Source organism: Chlamydomonas reinhardtii, chromosome 9, assembly GCF_000002595.2.
Source record: "Chlamydomonas reinhardtii strain CC-503 cw92 mt+ chromosome 9, whole genome shotgun sequence".
In the NCBI taxonomy this organism is placed as follows: domain Eukaryota; kingdom Viridiplantae; phylum Chlorophyta; class Chlorophyceae; order Chlamydomonadales; family Chlamydomonadaceae; genus Chlamydomonas; species Chlamydomonas reinhardtii.
This window is the reverse complement of record NC_057012.1, coordinates 901,870-919,494: the sequence shown is the minus strand read 5'-3', so window position 1 is coordinate 919,494 and position 17,625 is coordinate 901,870. Positions and strand designations below refer to the sequence as shown.

Below are 17,625 nucleotides of genomic sequence, written 5' to 3'. Positions count from 1 at the left end.
CTGCAACTCCCTCTTCGTCATTCTGTCTCGCCTCCTCGGCAGCCCTCTGTATCCGTTTCCAGGTCGTGCCGCTCCCACGCTGACCCTTACAGACTATGTGATAAAGTGCAGCATCGTGTCGTGTGCATTCACAAGCCCAAGCTGGACCCGGCGCGGCAGCACTCCCGCTGCTAGTGGTACTGTTCAAGAATGAAGTGTAGGTGGGCGTGGTCATGCAGATTCGTGGGACGGGAGCTCGGTCGGGGCCGAACGCTTCCGCGCGTGTGTCTGCGGGCAAGTACCATGCCAGCGGACAGCCCCCATGCAAACTCTATTGCGCTGGGTGTTGCACGTTGTGTTATACTATATACGTGTGAGCTAGCTGCACTTTTGAGCTCTCAAAAATGCCCTCGACACTAGAGGACCTCGCGGGCCTCGCCAAAAAGAACTCCCCAGACTTGTTGCCTACGCTAGCGTAAGTGCTGATTAACATGCAACATATGACGCGTTAACGGCTCGGACTCTGGGAAAACAGCCGATGGTGTTGCCTGTCGCGCGCGCATTTACAGGTACGCAGTCCTCTGGCTCATCGTGCGCTGGATCTTCTATAAGCTCCTACGCTCATACTTCAAGACGCTGCCGGCTACCTCAGTCCTCAAGAATGTCGGGTGCGGGGACTGGCGTGCATGTGCGGGCCCGGAAGTGTGCCCGCCAGACCCTGAGGTTTCGGGTACGCTTTGCCACCGCTCAGGATGCAAGAGAAGGTGCTGGAGGAGTCCTTCGCCATCATCGGGGCCCTGGTGGGTGCGGTTAACGGCCAGCAGCTCAGAGGCTGCCTCAACGTCTGGACCCCCTGCCGGATGCTACCAGCAGCTGTGCGCCACGCTGGGCCTCTCTAGCCTACCGCCAGCCGATGCTCCTGCTTCCGACAACTCCCATGCGATCCCCTCACGCAGGTCGCTACAGTCCTCGGCTTCATGGCATTCCGGCAAAGGTGAGAAACAGTCTTGCTCCGACGCTTCGTATCCCCGCGTTGCTCCCCCCGCACTCATGCAGAACGCACCCCCCGGCTGCCCAACCCCTCCACCCCTCAGGACCACAACGCCACACCTCACCTCTCCTCCTTTGACCCTCCTCTACCCCCCCTCTTCCTGGCCCTCTCCCTCGCGCCCCCTTGCACGCACTTGAACCCACCCTGCACCCCCTTACACCCCTACACCCATACACACCCCTGCACCCCCCACCTTAACCCCTCCCCTTCACTCCGCAGCGATCGAGGCACGTGCGGGCTGATGAACACGCGGGGCTGCTTCGGCGAGTGGCCGCACGGCACGGACGCGGACGTGGGCGGCGTGCGCGACCCCACCGGCGCCATCGCGCTGTACCACAACGTGGAGCTGGGCTGGTACCTGCACTACCTCATCAAGCACCACCTGGGTGAGCAGGGAACATGGAGGTGGGGAGGTGGGAGATTGGGAGGAGGGAGGCGGGAGGGTGGGAGGTGGGGAGGGGAGGGAGGAGGGAGGAGGGAGGAGGGAGGATTACGGCAACAGGCGGCCACGCCGAAACTGGAATGGGGCGTGTGCTGGGGATGGTGGTGCTGCTGTCATCATGCGCACAATCTGATCTGGGTCGGGCGTTGGTCGCCCACCAGCCCATCCTCACCAGGGCAGAAGGCCGTGCAATGAGGGGCCGCTGAAACTCAGCGCTCCACGCGGTCATAATGCCTGCCTCTCTTCCCTTCCCTGTCCCTCTTCCGCACACCCGCCACCGCGCACCCCGCACACACCTCTCACCCCGGACACGCCTCTCACCCCGCACGCACCGCCACCTCACCCCTCACCCCTCACAGGCATGGGCATGGAGGACAACCTGCAGATGCACCTGCACCACTTCTCCACCATCACGCTGCTGCTCATCTCATACCTGCTGAACCTGCACCGCGCGGGTGAGCGCGCGGGGGCTGGGGGCGCGGGGGCTGGGGCGCGGGGGCTGGGGCGCGGGCTGGGGTGCCGGGTGCGGTGCGGTGCGGTGGGGTGCGATAGGGTGGGGTGCGGTGGGTTGGGGTGCCTTGGATAGGTGTGGTGGGACCCCAGCTATCCACTATTGCGGCTTTACTTGTCCTGGTGGGGTCAATGGCGCCTGCCACAGGGCAGCTACGCTGCGCCATTGCCTGATGCTGAGCCGTGCACTGCCTTCCGCCTGCTGCCTGCCTGCTGCTTGCCTGCTGCCAGGTGTGCTGGTGCTGTCGCTGCTCAACATCTCCAACCCCTTCCTGCACGTGGCCAAGGTGGTGCACTACGTGGAGGCGTGAGTGCGGGGCGGCGGTGGAGGGGAGGGCAGGTTTGTGAATACCAGACTGAACCAACCAAGCCAAACTAGCTGAGCACAGGCAGAGGGAAGGGAAGGGGGGGAGGGGCTTCAAGCTGCCTTGGAGGGGGGGGGCCGCAAAGCGGCAGGGTGCTGGCGACCGCCCCCGTGCACGGGCATGCAGCTGGGGGCCTGTCGACTTGTAGACTGGGAGCTGCAAACAAACTACCCTTCCACCACCACCACCACCACCACCACCACCACCACCACCACCACCACCACCACCACCACCACCACCACCACCACCACCACCACCACCACCACCACCACCACCACCACCACCACCACCACCATGAGTGCCTGTCTCCCTGTCTCCCAACCCCGCAGCAAGGGCGACACGCTGGCGTTCCTGGCCTTTGCGGTGGCGTTCTTCCTGTCGCGCATCGTGGCCTACCCCGTGGTGGTGCTGCACGCGTGAGTGGTGGGCGGGTGGGCGGGTAGGCCAGGCTCAGTCCGGGGGAATGGCAGGATGGCGGGGAAGTACGGGTCCTGCCAGGCAGCGGGGTGTCAGTAATTTAGGGCGGGGGCCTGGGCGCCGGCTTCTGCCGCCGGACCTGGGCTTCTGCTCTGAGCGGTTTGCGCATTCCCTTTCGTGTCGCTGCCAGCCATGTTTCCTCCGTGCCGCCCCTCCCTCGCCCTGCTGCTAACCAACACACGCTCACGCGCACCCCACGCCTCTCCCTCCCCACGCCCTTCCCCTCTCCCTCCAAAACCTCTCAAAACACGCACGCTGCCCGCAGCACGCTGATCGAGAGCTGGCAGGTGCACCCCGCCTACCTGGACCGCGCCCGCCACCTGCCCGTGTACCTGCTGGCCAACGGGCTGCTGCTGCTGCTCATGGTCATGCAGGTCCAGTGGATGGCGGGCATCGTGCGGTGAGTGAGGGGGCAAGGAGAGGGGAAAGGTGGAGAAGGGGAGGAAAAGGGGACGGGAGTGTGGGGGTGGGGACGGCTGCGTACGGGTTACTCTGTGTGTGTTGCCGTTGCGTCTGCGTGGATCGTGCCAGCTGGGAAGCGCACTGCCGCACCTTGGTGGTGGCGCGTGAAACCGGCCCACCACATTCTACAACCTTGCCATGCCCAGCGCCACCCCCGCTTTCTCAATGCCTCCTACACCCCGTACACACACGCACCCCCTCACGTCACAGCCTGCTGCTCAAGGCTGTGGGCGGCTCCAAGGCCGAGTTCAAGAAGGAGGGCGCCTCCGTGGACTACGCCAAGACCAAGACCAAGCAGGGCAAGGCCGAGTAGAGAGGAGAGGAGAGGAGAGGAATGGCAACAAGGATGGGTTGCGATGGGACAGGCAAGGGGCAGGTTGGCGTAGTCCCGTGCGGCGAGGATGGGGTGGGAGGCGCCACAGGGGTGCAGACCCAGGCGCAGCAAAGCATGGATGTGTGGTGCTGAGTGGCCATTGCTGGCGAGGTGATGGCAAGCGAGCAACGTGACGCGGTCGAAGCTTTACCTGGAGGCAGGAGGCTGGGAATGGTCTTAAGTGTGCGTGGAGCAAGAGGGGACAGCGGTGGGCTAAGCACAGTTGCCGTGATGCGCGCCGTGATCAAGTTTGCAGTGTGGCACTGCAGAGACACTCGGGGGCTCAGGCCTTGCAGGCCCGGCTTCTGGCTGGCAGGACTGGCAGCGTGCGGTGCCGCGTGCGTTTGGCCGTTTGGAGGGTTGTGCAAGTCCGCTACGGCGGCCTATGCAAGCGTGTATGGGGTTGGACGCGTGCGGGGGTGGACGTGTGTGGGGATGGACGTGTATGGGGTGGGACGCGCGCCGTACGGCCTGCCCGGGGCTCTGCGCCAGGCTGCGTCCGGCTGGCGGTGGAGGCCCTGTGGGGCCAGCAGGTCTGCTTTACTGCTTGCCACCATGCCCAACTAACACGATTGAGGCCGGGCGTTCGGGCAAGGTGATAGGGGAGGTGATGAGCCCCAAAACGTGAGCGGTGTGCAACCCTGTCAGTCCCTGTCCCATCACACACACATGCGTAGGCATGCGTATGCGTCGCCTTGAATGTCCTCATGACCCTTGCATGTTGTTTTTTGCCTCAGCCACTCAAACTATTATAGCCCGACAATTCTCAATATGTTTCATATCTGCCACTATCATCTTGCTTGATGAGCTCACGTCTCAGCGAGACAAACTAGACCGCGAGCTGCTGCTGTGCCGTCGCAATCGCTTGACAACAACTTACAACGTGGTTCAATAACAAAATGGCAGGACGGCCACCTGCTTACGGCCCTGTTCGGCGGGCGTTCGGCAAGGTCTATGACCTTCTTATGAGGAAGGAGAAAGTGGGCGAGGACGCGCTGGGAAACGTCTACTATAGGTGCGTCACGCCGGGGACGGAGGATGGCTTGGGGCGTCGTTGGAGGGGGCAAGAGGAACACTCGGGTGGGGGGCGGAAGCAAAGGCTGTCTGTAGGGGTTTGGCCGGCCACATCACACGCCCTGGCACCCACGCGGCCCCCGCTCAGCGACCAACGCGAGCTGGTGCTCGGCCCGCCCCCGCTCGTAACCTCTACACATGCACGCCCTACGACCTTAGTCCTTGCCTGTTTGACTCTCTCGCTCTCGGCCCGACCTCTTCGTAGCACACATGCATGCACGCCTGCAGGTGGTACGAGGGCAGCGGCGAGCATCGCACGGAGCGGCGCGAGGTGCAGTGGGTGTCCGAACACATGTACTATGACCCCAAGGCGAGTCGTCGATAGCGGCTCGCTCGGTCGTGGCTGGGGCCTCGGCTGCACGTGTTACGTTGTAGCGTTTCTGCGTTGTGGTGGGTGTGTTGGTTACGGGGATGGGGGCTGTTGGGTAGGCATGGGGCAGGGTTGCTGATGTGAACACTGTGTACGGTGGGCTTACATGCCTTCACTGGCGCGCGCGCTGGCCTTGGCACTGTGAGGCAAAGGTGACGAGTACCGTAAATGGGGCTGGGCTCGGTGAACAAGGCACGTGGGCATCGTTTACACCGCGGCCTCCCTCGCTGCTGCGCCTGCGGTGCAGGAAGTGCCAGCTGAGTGGCGCATGTGGCTGCGGCGACTGCGGCAGGACCCGCCCACCCCCGAGGAGCTGGTGCAGTGAGTGCGCGTGTGTCCCAGTGTGCGTGTGTGTGAGAGCGCACGTAGGAAACACGCAGGACAGTCTGCGTGGGTGCGCGTGTTTGGAGGGGTGCAGAGGTGTACAGGTCCTTGTGTGGGCGGTTGAGAGGAGCAGGGTACGGATGGCTCTCTTGGTTGTGCCACAATTGCCGTAGCAGCCCTTGCCTATACCTCATGGACGGCATGAATGGACGGACGCCCACAGGAGCGCGGCCAAGGCGGCGACCCTGTCGGCCAGAGTGGCGGCGCTGGAGGAGGCGGAGCGGCTGCGGCGGCTGCGGCAGCAGACTGTGGGCACACCGGTGCGTTGCTTGCTTGCTTGCCTGCGCGCACGAGTGCATGCTCTTACAGAGTCTAATGCACCCGTGACCTGTCTTGGTAGCGCCCTTGAATTGTAGTATTAAAGGCGTGCGCTTGAAAGCCACACCTGCGACCTTGCGTCCACGCACGCAATCAACTCTCTACCGCATCACCGCCCGCCCCCTCCCCGGCACTTGCGATCGCTCCGCCTGCTCAGGACCAGCACGCGGGTGCGACCCCCGATATGGCGCGGTTCCTGCAGCAGATGGGCGGCTCCTCGCAACCCCAGCCCCAGCAGCAGCAGCAACAAGCGCCAGCACAACCTCAGGGCCAGGGCCAGGCGGCAAAGGCGGGAGGGGAGCCGTTTAAGCCAGAGGCGTGGCGGCCAGGGTCGTAGGGTGGCGGCTCCGCCTCGAGCGTTTCCATGCGGCGGTGAGGACGTTGGCGCTGTGGACCTGTTGTATGACTGGTGTTTGGCAAAAAATAGTATAATGTAGGTTCTGGGACAGCTCCGACTAACCCCCAACTAACTCGTGCACGGCACCCCAACCCCCTCAGCCGTACAGGAGTTTCAGTGGGAGACGGCAGCTGCGCGAGTGGGAGCTGGTAGTTGTACGGCAGCCCGGCGCGTAAGCTACCTGACTGTAGTAATGCGCACGGGCAGTTGGCGCTAGTCGGAAGGCGCGCGAGTGGGAGTGGGTAGTTGAGCGCGCACGCGTGTGGGAAGCTGCGTCTGAGCATGGTGGAGCCCGGCTGAGACTGGCGGTTGGCGCGGCGCGCGAGTGGGAGTGCATAGTCGTGCACGCGCCGTCTGGGAAGCTGCGTGTGTGAGCTGCGTGTAAACTCAGAGAGCCGCATGGGGCTGACCCGGTTTCCATACGCTGCCTCTAAGCGCACACGGTTTCACACGACTGACACTGGGACCATCGCCGCCCCACGTCGCTTTGGTTTGGGAGCTGACTGGGACGGACTGGGAAGCTGCGTGACCATGGAGTGCAATGCGAAGCGAAGTCCCAGAGGGCGGAGAGACCCGACCCAACCAAGCCTGATACGAACGAGTGTGATTGTTGGGAAGCTGCGTGTGCGCTGGTGGGACTCGCTGGATAGTCGCTGGGGGGCACGCGCGGGCGGGGCACAGGGGCGGCTGGCGAAATCCAAGGGTAACTTCCTTAAAACTCACTTCAAATTCACGGAAAACTCGCGCAAGACTGGGGTGAAACCGAGAAGTGGCCATTCTTGCGGGCCTGTAGCGCGCGCGACCAGGGGAGGGGGGTATGCAACTCGGCCTGGATCCAGCCCGGGCTGCATGGGACCCGGCCAAAAGGTGTTCGGACCCCCCAGCGCCTGCTCCTGAGACTTAATTATTGTAACCTGGACAAGTGTGTAGTCATATGAGCCGACAGGTGCCCAGAAACGAGTGCGTCGAGTGAGTCGGCCATGGCCAATGTGCGCGCGCTTGAAACACGGGGAACGAAATTCCGGACACTTGTGATCAACTCAGAAGGCCTGCTGCTCCCTGTTGAATTAAAGTGAACGCCAGAAAGCGAAGGGCGCGGCCTCTCAGGAGCGATGCCCGGTGCCCTTCAGACCCTTCGCGGAAATGGCCGTTTGGTGCCCTTTCCGAGGCCCAGAGAACCCAGCGGCCCCTGCCCACACCTCTACGCATACGTCCCGATGCCATATTTAGGGGTTTGGTTCGTGTCTGTTGGTGTCAGCGCGCGCAGTTGGTTTCAGGCGAGGGCCCTGGGCGAGGCACCTTACCCCTGGGCGCAAAGCGTGAAGCCCACAGCCGTGAAACACACGATTTCTGCTAAAAGTTCGTTACATGCCTCCACTGTGCTTTGTGCGCGCCAGCACGGCTGCGCTGGTATGCACCTCCTGGCCGGGGGACTCGTGACTCCTGTGCTCATGCTCCGGTCTCCTTGTGCATGTATGAACACCCCCACCATGCGTGTACTACCTACCCTGATGCCTACCCTGCCCGTACCTGCATCTCGTGAGTGGCCACGTATGGTCGTCTACCCTGATGCCTACTGTGTGCATCCCTTGGTTGGCCAGGGGCGTGCTGCCTCAGCCCATCTCCACGCTTCCGTGCGGATAAACAAAACACCCTCACTGCCGCCTTTAATATCACCTGCCTCTGTGTACATGTACAAGTCATAAACCGTGTCATCGCTTCTATGCTACATGCTGTGCTGACACTGCACTCTCAGCCATGCTGCCCTTCACTTCTTTCCACTTCCGACTCCATACTGCATTGTACGGCCACGGCGTTCTTCCCTTCCGTGCTCATTGCGTTGTTCACTTCCGACTCCATACTGCACTGTACGGTACTAGGGAAGGCTTCCCTGGTACTAAGAAATGAGAGAATATCGGCCATGAATGTCAAGGTTCCTTACGGTACGCATGCGCGCCCGAAGCAAAGCTACATGCACTTCTAGGTGATGTGCTACACGACGTACATACATAATAAAGACAATTGGATCAGTCCTCACTATGGAGTCCCGCGCGCATGCTGTATGCGTGCCGGGCGCGGCGTTCAGGCTGCTGTGTTCATTCATGTAGTACATGCGAAAAGCTTGCAAAGAATTGGGTTTGCCCATTACAGCTCTATCTTGCTAGATCATATGGTGGTTACGACATCAGTAACCAATGCACTGCATAAACCAATGCACTCAGTCGTTCAGGCGCACAGATGGCAGCCGTTTGCGCACTCCCTCGCGCTGGGCGGGCGGTGCCTCTGCGGGGAGCCCGCGCTTGGCGCGCCCGGGCTTGGGAGCCACGGGCTCCAACGCGGCCAAGCCGGCCGCCCCCACACTGATGCCGACCGCCACAAAGTCTGCGAAGTGAAGTCGGAGGATAGCATACAGCACCAGCTCGCATGCAGATGGCGTGGTGCCAGTCCATTAGCCTGTCACGGCCCGCAGGACTGGGCGCAGCTGAGCTGCCTCCGGTTCTGGCACCACCGTCACAACTGCAGCAACGGCGTCCTCTGTGGCGGGTGCAGCTGTTAGCTGCTCCGGCGCTGGCGGTGACGGCGCAGCAAGCGTCTCCAACTGTTAATCCGGTGGTGGCGGGTCGAAAGTGTCAAGGTCGATACCGCTGACGCTGGAAGCATTCCTGCGGTGGCTGCGCCGCAGCACATGCTGCTGTGGAGCAGCGGCTGCAGCAGCAGCCACAGGCACTACAGCGCTTCTTGACCCCGGCGCCTGCTGATGCAGCTGTACCTCCGTGCCATGTACACGCGGCTGTGCCGCTGCGCCAGCCGCGATGCTGGTGTTCACCAAGCCCGCGACAAGAAGTGTGCTGCATAGTGGCCCCGATACTGGTTCCGCGCCTGCTCCTCCTCATAGCCCTGCTGTAGCTCTGCTTGCACAGTGCTGTTGTGCTGGGCGCACTCGAAACGAATGCGCAAGCCAACCTTCGCCGGCGGCGGCTGGGGAGTAATGGGAAGCACTGGGTTGCTGGGCTCCATGGTGGCGCTGAGGTAGTGCGAACCGGTGGTTCCAGACGCGGATGAAGCTGTACGAGAGCACCTTGTTACCGCACGTGTAGCAGTGCAAGTACTGCTTCTGCTCATCCCGACCCATGGCTAAACTGAATGTTGTAACTTGTGGGCTGATGCTCAGGTATACTAGGAGAATCTGCGGCAGGGAAGAGAGGCAGGCAGCAGGACAGGGAGGGTGAAAGGCGATATGGGAAAGGGCACACAGGTGCCCTTACACACCACCCCTTGGCGCCTGGCGCCTCCCATTTATTCATCCCACCGAACTACGGTCACAGGCAGTGTTTGGCGCTCAACCCACACGCTGGTATGCGGATACCGGGGCACGCGGGCGGGCGCCATAGGGCGGCGAACTGGCACGGAAAACGCGACCTTAGTGCATGTCCCCAAATCTCAACCGTTTGTCGATGTGACAAGCGCGTTAGGATCCCCTGCACCTCTAGTTGGCGAAGACACGAAACCACCAGGGAATTTCGCATGGGCGGTTCTGGCGATGCAAGAATGTACCAACATTCTGGTTGGAGCCATCGGTCCACTCTAAGGCCCCGGCAATCAGCTCCGTATATGAGGAACCTCATATGATTGTAGGAGATAACGGCGTCCCAGTGATTCAGCGCAGCTACGCAAGTCCGCAACACGAAACCCCTGGAATTTCGCGACCTTAGTGCAGACCGTCTGCGCACGTCTAAACTATATCGGGCCAGGCGCACAGTGTTCATACAGATGTCTATTTGGCCAAGACACCTAACCACGGCAGGAGAGCCGGAGGCGACGCCATATGGACGTTCGCGACGCCAGGGGCATGTCCGGGCGGGAACTATTGCCACACCGGCCGAGTCCTTGAGACTTCTAAGGCCACGCCAGCCCAGACTATGGCTTTTTATTGTCCTTGCGGTACTCTGGTAGCTGCTGGCAGCTCCTTAGAATGCCCAGCGAGCCCGCAAAGGGCCGATTACCCCCGACTTGCCGTTGCTTTGAGGGCCCACAGCAGCTCCAGTGCACGGCGTATCGCCTGGCGACTAGCTTTCGAGCCCATTCCACTAGTCCATGCTATATAGATCGGTCGGTGGTCCAAAACGGCCGAAGATGGCTCCCAACACTCGAAATGTTACAGGGGGGCCTGCGCCCCATTCCTAGCGACACCTGTCGGCTCATATGACTACACACTTGTCCAGGTTACAATAATTAAGTCTCAGGAGCAGGCGCTGGGGGGTCCGAACACCTTTTGGCCGGGTCCCATGCAGCCCGGGCTGGATCCAGGCCGAGTTGCATACCCCCCTCCCCTGCGCGCGACCGTCAGGCACACAGAGACATACAGACGTAAACAAGGGGTGTCAGCTTTGTACAACTGGAAAATGGGCTGAGCCTCATGCAGCGCAAGGGATGTGACGATGGGCACCGGCGACATGAACAGCAGCCTTGCAAGCCCATCCAGCGGGACTGGCCATTATGCCAACACCGTGCCGAGGCACCGACATGCCCTGTCCCCGCCACGCCACGTCACCTTGCACCTTGCGGCTTTGTTTCGGCACGGCGTTGAGGCCTGACTAATAATATATATTAACATTGATGCACTGGCAACTGAGATCAGCGAGGAATGCATGAAGTCACCGATAGGAAAAATGAACCTCCAGAGATCGAAGCACGCCGCCAAAAGCGCTTTTTGCCAATGATGAAAGGTTGCGATAGGACTTTACCAACTGTCCCATCACACATCCGACCTCGCCAACCTGCCTGAACCCTGTCCCATCACACACATCACACATCCGATCCTGCACCAGTGGTTTCTCCGGCAAGGCGCTGAAGCCCGAATTGTATGATATATATATTAATGCTTGACCATGTGTTATCGCCTGATACCGGCGAGGAAGATGCGAATGTATCAACAGGGAGAGTGAGCTTAAAATAAAATGAGACATATGGCGAGGGTTCGAAACCCATGGAAGGCGAATGTATTTTGCCCATGATGATGGGTTGCGATAGGACAAGCGAGGGGCAGGAAGGCGTCGTCCCGTGCGGCGAGGATGGGGTGGGAGGCGCCACAGACCCAGACGCGGCAAACCCGGCCGTTGTTGTCGGGAGCTAAAAATTACCCTCAAAACAGCTCGGCTCAGGGGCCAAGTCCCGTCATACTTGGCCTTGCAATGGTGCGCAATGGGACAGAGGGGAGGGGGCAAGCCGGGGTACTGCGTAGCGGTAGGTGTCTCCCACCGCCCTTTTGTTTACGAAAGGCGTTGAGGCCTGTTGTAATAATATATATTGACCATTTGGACACCTGATCAACGAGGAATGCGTGAATTCACCATGGGACGAAATCAGAAATGTGGAACCTCGGGGTTCGACTCTCGCCAAGAGCACTTTTTGCCAATAATTGAAATGTTGCGATGGGCCAGACAATGGGCAGGTTGCACTAGGGCGCAAATGTCGCGTCCAAACAGACACCGACGCCAGCCCGACCTCTCCCGCGCGGGAGCGCGTTGATCCCGACCCGGTAAGTCCCATCGTGGGACAGTACCCCTTCCATAGCGCAGATGGTCCTGGGCGCTCAGCCCAAAAATATGAATCACGAACCTCCAGAAATCGAATCACGCCAAAAGCGCTTTTTGCCAATGATGAAAGGTTGCAATGGGACAGTCAATGGGCAGGTTGGCGTAGTCCCGTGCGGCGAGGATGGGGTGGGAGGCGCCACAGGGGTGCAGACCCAGGCGCAGCAAAGCATGGATGTGTGGTGCGTGCTGAGTGGCCATGGCTGGCGAGGTGATGGCACTTTCTTATGAATGCGGATGTTGCAGAGGGGACAGTCCCAGCACCCGAAGACGCCGAGCCGTCACATGCTATCAGGGCCCAACTTGACTCCACCAACCCCGACTTTGCTGCAAACCCTCCCGCGGACAAAGTCCGTGGAACTCCGCGCACAGTGAGTCCTAGCCAAGCCTCAACCCGCCAGAGCCCCACCGCTGTGCCTCAACGCCACAAGCCTAGGCACAGAAGTGCTGGGAAACGTCTAGGCCGCAGGACACACGCACAGCGCAGGCACTAACCAGGGCGCAAGCGTCCAGGTACTAGAACGGTCGCCCACACGTGCATCCTGCCCACGCACAAAGCCACCAACCACGCACAACCTCTCACGGCGAGGGAGGCGGGGAATCAGCGTCATATATACGGCAAGCGCAAAACCATGCCGTCACCAAGAGCCCGAGATATGAAAGGATGCGCAAACGGCACAGCGTCCCAACCCTTTGGCCTGATACCCAAAGTCACAAACGTCTGGAGACGACCCCAGAAGTCAGCTACGACGGCAAGTCCAATGCTCAGCACCCGGGCCGACGGCAGCTTCGCTCGCGCCGCCAGCCCGGCCATAACCATACGCTGCCGACCCAAGTCCAGGGCAGACATAGCAGCGAGACACACCACATCCCACACAGGTGTCGCAAGCCCCGCAGGCGGGCGCACCAACCACAACTCCTCACGAGAGAAGGCACTTAGAGCCTCCTCCGGCAGGAAACCCATAGCCATCCCCATACTTTCCCGAAGTGACAGCGCAACAGTCAGTCCCAAAACCAGTGACGCCGGTCCCCATCCTGCATGTCAGCCCCACACGCCCAACACGGGTCAACAGCAACGCCTCGCGCCCGCTCGCTAGCATGCCGTGGAAACGCCCAGCAAGCGTTGGCGGCCACACGCCACAGTGCTTCCTTATGATGATTCTCCCATTTCAGCGACCACAAGCGGGCCAAGGTGCACACCAAGGCCCCCGCCGACAGGGCAGCCCCCACCCCCGACACACCCGCATCGCACACATACTGCAAATGCGAAGCCCCCCAGGATTGCCCCTGTCCATGCCTGCCTGCCTGCGTGCCTGCGTCGGCAAAAAGTGCCAACCTGGCGCAAACCGCGAGCGCCACGTATTATTGATTGCTATTAGGTGGGGGTTGAGGGGAGGGGGCCAGCAGATGCACCCACACCAACTGCATTGCGCTGACGGTACACCAATGCGACGGGTACAGGTGCTGGAGCACACGGCGCAGCACCTGGCTGGTGGAAGGCCCAACGAGGAGGTCATTGTTGGCTGGGGCAACGCCAACACTGGCTATGGCGGTTGCATCAGCAGGTTGGGGCGGCAGGGGGGTGGTACGAACTGCGTGCGTGCGGCAGGCGGCGGCGGGGGCCTTGACCCAGATGGTGCGGGGACTGGGCTGGGTCCTGGAAGGGGGCCCGCCTCTGCTGCTGTTGAACTACTCCGTGAAGGCAGGGACGGCCATGCAACTGGGCCCCCAGGTTGCGGCGCTGCGGTCTAAACATTTGCTGTATGTGCGTGATGCTGGTGTGTCTGCGGACGGCGCGCTTGCGGCTGCCGGCAGCTGCCGGCGCCTTTGGGAAAATTACCATAAGGAAGCGTTGTGGCGGGTAGCGGCCAATGCGTGCTGGTCGTTCCCCAAAAATGCCGCCCATCGTGCAGCTGGGGTGGCAATGCCCCTGTGCCGGGCGTGTGCGCGGGATATGTGTGATGGGGACCGCCGGCACTACTTTTGGGACTGTGTTGTTGCTCGGGCGCTGCGGGAGAACATGGCTATGGCAGTGATGGGGTCCCCTCCTGACACGGATGATGACTGTTTCTCCCGTGCTGACCTATGGCTGGTGCAGCCGTCTGCCGGGCTGGCGCCGCCGGTGTGGGATGTAGTGTGTTTGCTGCGCTGTCTGCCCTTGACTTGGGCCGGCAGCAGGTGATTATGAATGGCTTGCGTGTGCGTCGGGCTCTGACGTCAGCGGAAGTCATGCGCATCAGTGTGTCCGTTATTGCTAACTTCTGGGGCAGGCTGCAATCGTATGTCAGCCTCGGCCTCCGCCCGAAAGCCTGGGCCGAGGTGCCTGCGCACCACCCGTTCCTCTCGCGGGGTGCGGGTGACGGTATGCTGCTAGTGTTGCCTGATGACGTGGGCTCCCCGCCCCCCTCGCCTTAACTTACTGGTGGGTGGTGGGAGCTGTGTGCCTCTGGTGGGTGCGTTTTGGGTATGGGGCGTCGCCGTGGGCGTCGCCGGACTGCGTGCCCGGCGTACCTGCGTTGTCACCTCGTCGGTTTAATTGCGCTTCGTGCACTCGTGCGGATTGCTGTACGTTGGTGGGGCTTTGGCGGGCCTTGACTTAGCTTCGACCCCCTGTGCAGCCGCCGAGACACGCTTTGCGCGAAGACCTATTGCACGGTTGTGGAAGGTTGGTAGCCAACTGGGGGGAGGGTGGTTTCCCTTCGGGCCGGAGATGGTCCCTCTTGACCTGGGTGCTGGGCGCCCTTGCTTGGTCGGACTGTCCCTTCTTTGTAATATCGCAACCATAACTTTGCAACTACTACCCTGCTTGAGTCCTGAAAGTGGATTTGGAGTCCTCTCGTCAAGCTCTTTCGTTTGAGAACATGGGGCCTACCTTTCCCAGTCGAGACTACCCCCCCCCCCCCCTGTACCCCCTGGGGGCCTGCTGGTGGACAAGTACGCGCACCTGGTGGTGTACGTGGACGAGTTCTACACATCACAGGCAAGATGAGAGCAGACGGGTTGAAATGAGTAGACAGGTGGTCGGGTGGACAGGATGGGGCTCGTGTACAGGTAGCCGGGTAGCCAGCAAGGTTCACACTGTACTCCTGCCCCCTCGTCCCTCCCCAGGTGTGTGCGAAGTGCGGGCGGCGCTTGCTCGGCGACGGGCAGCGCTGCCTGCAGGTGGTCGTACCATGGGGGGGGGGGGGGCTCACGTGCTCACCAAGTCCAAGTGTGCAACCACTGCGGGAGTGCGGGACGGTGTGGGTGTCTGGGTGAGTCCACTTTGCGGGCGGCTGGCTGGGTGATGGCTGGGTGGCTGGGTGGCTGGGTGACGGCTTAGGGGGGCTCAGTGGGTGATGGCTGGCTGGGTGACGGCTCAGTGGGGCTCAGTGGGGCTCAGTCGTGGGCTCAGTGGGGATGACACGTTGATGACACGGCTCAATGGGTGAGGGCTCAGTGGGGCTCAGTGGGGCTCAGTCATGGGCTCAGTGGGGCTCAGTGGGTGATGGCTGGGTGACGGCTGGGTGACGGCTCAGGCGTGGGCTCAGTGGGACTCACTCACTCTACCCTCCCGACGGTGCACTGGTGCAGGGACGTGACGTCAACTCCGCAACCAACATCCGGCACGCGCTGGTGGAGATGCTGCTGGGGCACAAGCGACCTGTATCTGGCGGCGGCGGCGGCGGCGGCGGCAGCAGCAGCGGGGGCGCGTGCGAGCATCTTGGTAGCGGAGGGGGCGGGAAAGGCCACGTGGAGGAGGAGAGCGCAGCGCCGCCCAAGAAGCGGCGCAAGCGCGCAGGCTGGCTCGTGAACTGCGTCAGCAGGTCCCTCTTGTAACCAATGCAACCTTCTGGCTGGCAGGGCTGGCAGCGTGCAGTGCCGCGTGCGTTTGGCCGTTTGGAGGGTTGTGCAAGTCCGCTACGATTTTATAGTATATATATTACGTGAGACACTTAACTTACATCTGAGACAGCGAGGAATGCGTAAAGTTACCACTGGGAAAATCACGAAGTATCTGGGAAATGAAATTGTAACTGACTCGACTCTCATGAGATCAATTCTCGAGGAAAGCGATTATTTTGACAATGTTGCTCTTGGCCGTGGGGTAAAGTGCCAGATTGCTGCACGCCGGGCTGCCGTGTGGATGCGCATGCTACCGTCAGAGGCCGTGTTGTGGTGCCTGTTTTGATGTGCTCCTCGGCGCCTCTCCTCGTGGCACCTGGTCAGCCGTCGTTTCTGCCGGCGGACTTGCTGGCTCTGCAGATAGTTAGGATACGGGTGCCGTTGTGATCTAGGACAAGTAAGAGGAGAGGGGATGCAAGACGAATCCCCATTGTGATGGCTGAAATCCCGACTATCCCGACCCGCAAACCCCACAAGGCTAGGCAGGGCAGAAGTCGCAGAACATGTGCGCAGAAAGTTTGCTAGTGCGCAGTCCTCACGCTCCGGGCGCCCGGCCAGGCGAAAGCACCACACAGACAGTATGCGACGCCTCACCGCGCGCGATGCTGAGTGGTAGCGCACCTGCAAACAGGCGACTGACGGGATACGGGTGCCGTTCGTAGCATGCCGGTTCAGGGACCGGTAGGCGAGTAGGTTGTGCTGGTCGGGTAGTCCCGGGTGTCGGGTTGTGAATGCCCGGGCTGCTGTTGCCCGGGCGCCCGGGCGGCTGGTGGGCCTGTTCGCCTCGGGGCGCGCGCGTGGCCTGTTTGGTGGGTCGGTCTAGTCCGCTGGTGGGGCGGGTGGAGGGCGGTGTGCAAGTGGCGAGGTGTTGTGGTGTGCTGGTAGTAAAGTTCCGGCTCGGTCTGGCTCGGTTCCCTTTGTGGTGCCTCGGCACAGACGTTTCCAGACGTGGGCCTTCGGGCCAAGACATTGCGCGTCTCTGCCAGCCATCGTCTCGGACGAGAGATAATGTGTCGGGCCAAGACATTGCGCGTCTCATGCCAGCCATCGTCTCGGACGAGAGATAATGTGTGGTGCTTGCGTTTGATGGGGATGTCGGCAGACCTCTGGCCTGTCGCGCCTTGTTGTGCGTGGGTGCTGCCGCCAAAAGACCTAAACGAGATGAGGGGTGTTACGTGGCGGTGGGGCTTTGGCGGGCTTCGGCTTAGCTTCGATTCATGTGCGTAACACAATGAAGGGCGGCAGCCAACCAGGGGGCGGGTGTTGTTCCTCTGGGTCGCAGATGGCCCCTCGTGGCGTGGGTACGGCGTGCCCCCGCTTGTCGGGCTGTCCCTTCACTTGGAATCCGCATTGTAGGCGTAAACAATATTTACATAATTAGATATAATGACATGACTTGCGAACAGACAGTTTGAGCAGATTAAATCGAGCTGTCGGAGAGTGCGGCACCATGAGTGTTTGCGTGTCTAGTGCTCTACGACGGCCACTTAGAACCCCTGCGTAGCAAGCCTCGAGTTCTGCGAGGTGTTCAACGGCCTTGTCTATTGTCAACGTCTATGACGAAGCCGAGTTGCAACGTAGCAGTCAGGCTGGTGCACGTCACTGGGCCCTGTGTGTGTCTGGTTTGGAGCTGACTGGGCCTCGATGCGTCACCAAGGGCCACCGCCAGGGGTAGCCACATCATACCTGAAGTTCAGACCATAAGGAGTTGTGGATGGAAGAGTTGCTACGTGGCCACTGTCGTACCTGCAGCCGCCGGGGGAGTACTTAGGTCGACCGGCCAGTTAGTTTGAGTAACCCGTGCCCGCGGCAGAGCCCTTCTCTCCCGGCCTTTCGGTAATCAAGGTTGAGGCCAGGCGGTAAGCCCCACCCTGCGGCGATAAGCCCTGAGCTCTCGTCAAGATCAAGACTCTGCCCTGTAACCCTCAAGATCTCCCTGGACCC

The 17,625-nt window shown here is 61.2% G+C and overlaps 3 protein-coding genes across 4 annotated transcripts; all 3 read left to right on the top strand.

The window, feature by feature from the left end:
* The first annotated feature begins 24 nt into the window (after positions 1–24).
* CHLRE_09g401100v5 (uncharacterized protein) lies at positions 25–4,312 on the top strand. Its single transcript, XM_043066013.1, has 10 exons — positions 25–454; positions 549–647; positions 731–779; positions 936–973; positions 1,250–1,416; positions 1,832–1,927; positions 2,214–2,289; positions 2,677–2,763; positions 3,090–3,224; positions 3,497–4,312. Exons 1-10 carry the CDS (start codon positions 384–386, stop codon positions 3,597–3,599), a joined length of 921 nt encoding a protein of 306 aa, XP_042920796.1. The 5' UTR covers positions 25–383; the 3' UTR covers positions 3,600–4,312.
* Positions 4,313–4,414: 102 nt separating this feature from the next.
* On the top strand, positions 4,415–7,127 carry CHLRE_09g401150v5 (uncharacterized protein). 2 transcript variants are annotated; one of them, XM_043066017.1, is made up of 6 exons: positions 4,415–4,674; positions 4,962–5,043; positions 5,351–5,424; positions 5,651–5,747; positions 5,963–6,177; positions 6,312–7,127. In XM_043066017.1, exons 1-5 carry the CDS (start codon positions 4,559–4,561, stop codon positions 6,140–6,142), a joined length of 549 nt encoding a protein of 182 aa, XP_042920794.1. In that variant the 5' UTR covers positions 4,415–4,558; the 3' UTR covers positions 6,143–6,177; positions 6,312–7,127. The 2 variants fall into 2 exon arrangements, with proteins under 2 accessions (XP_042920794.1, XP_042920795.1); XM_043066016.1 differs by having other exon boundaries at positions 6,304–7,127.
* A 7,200-nt stretch (positions 7,128–14,327) lies between these two features.
* On the top strand, positions 14,328–17,615 carry CHLRE_09g401301v5 (uncharacterized protein). Its single transcript, XM_043066022.1, has 3 exons — positions 14,328–14,461; positions 14,905–15,050; positions 15,370–17,615. Exons 2-3 carry the CDS (start codon positions 14,970–14,972, stop codon positions 15,613–15,615), a joined length of 327 nt encoding a protein of 108 aa, XP_042920793.1. The 5' UTR covers positions 14,328–14,461; positions 14,905–14,969; the 3' UTR covers positions 15,616–17,615.
* Positions 17,616–17,625: the final 10 nt, after the last annotated feature.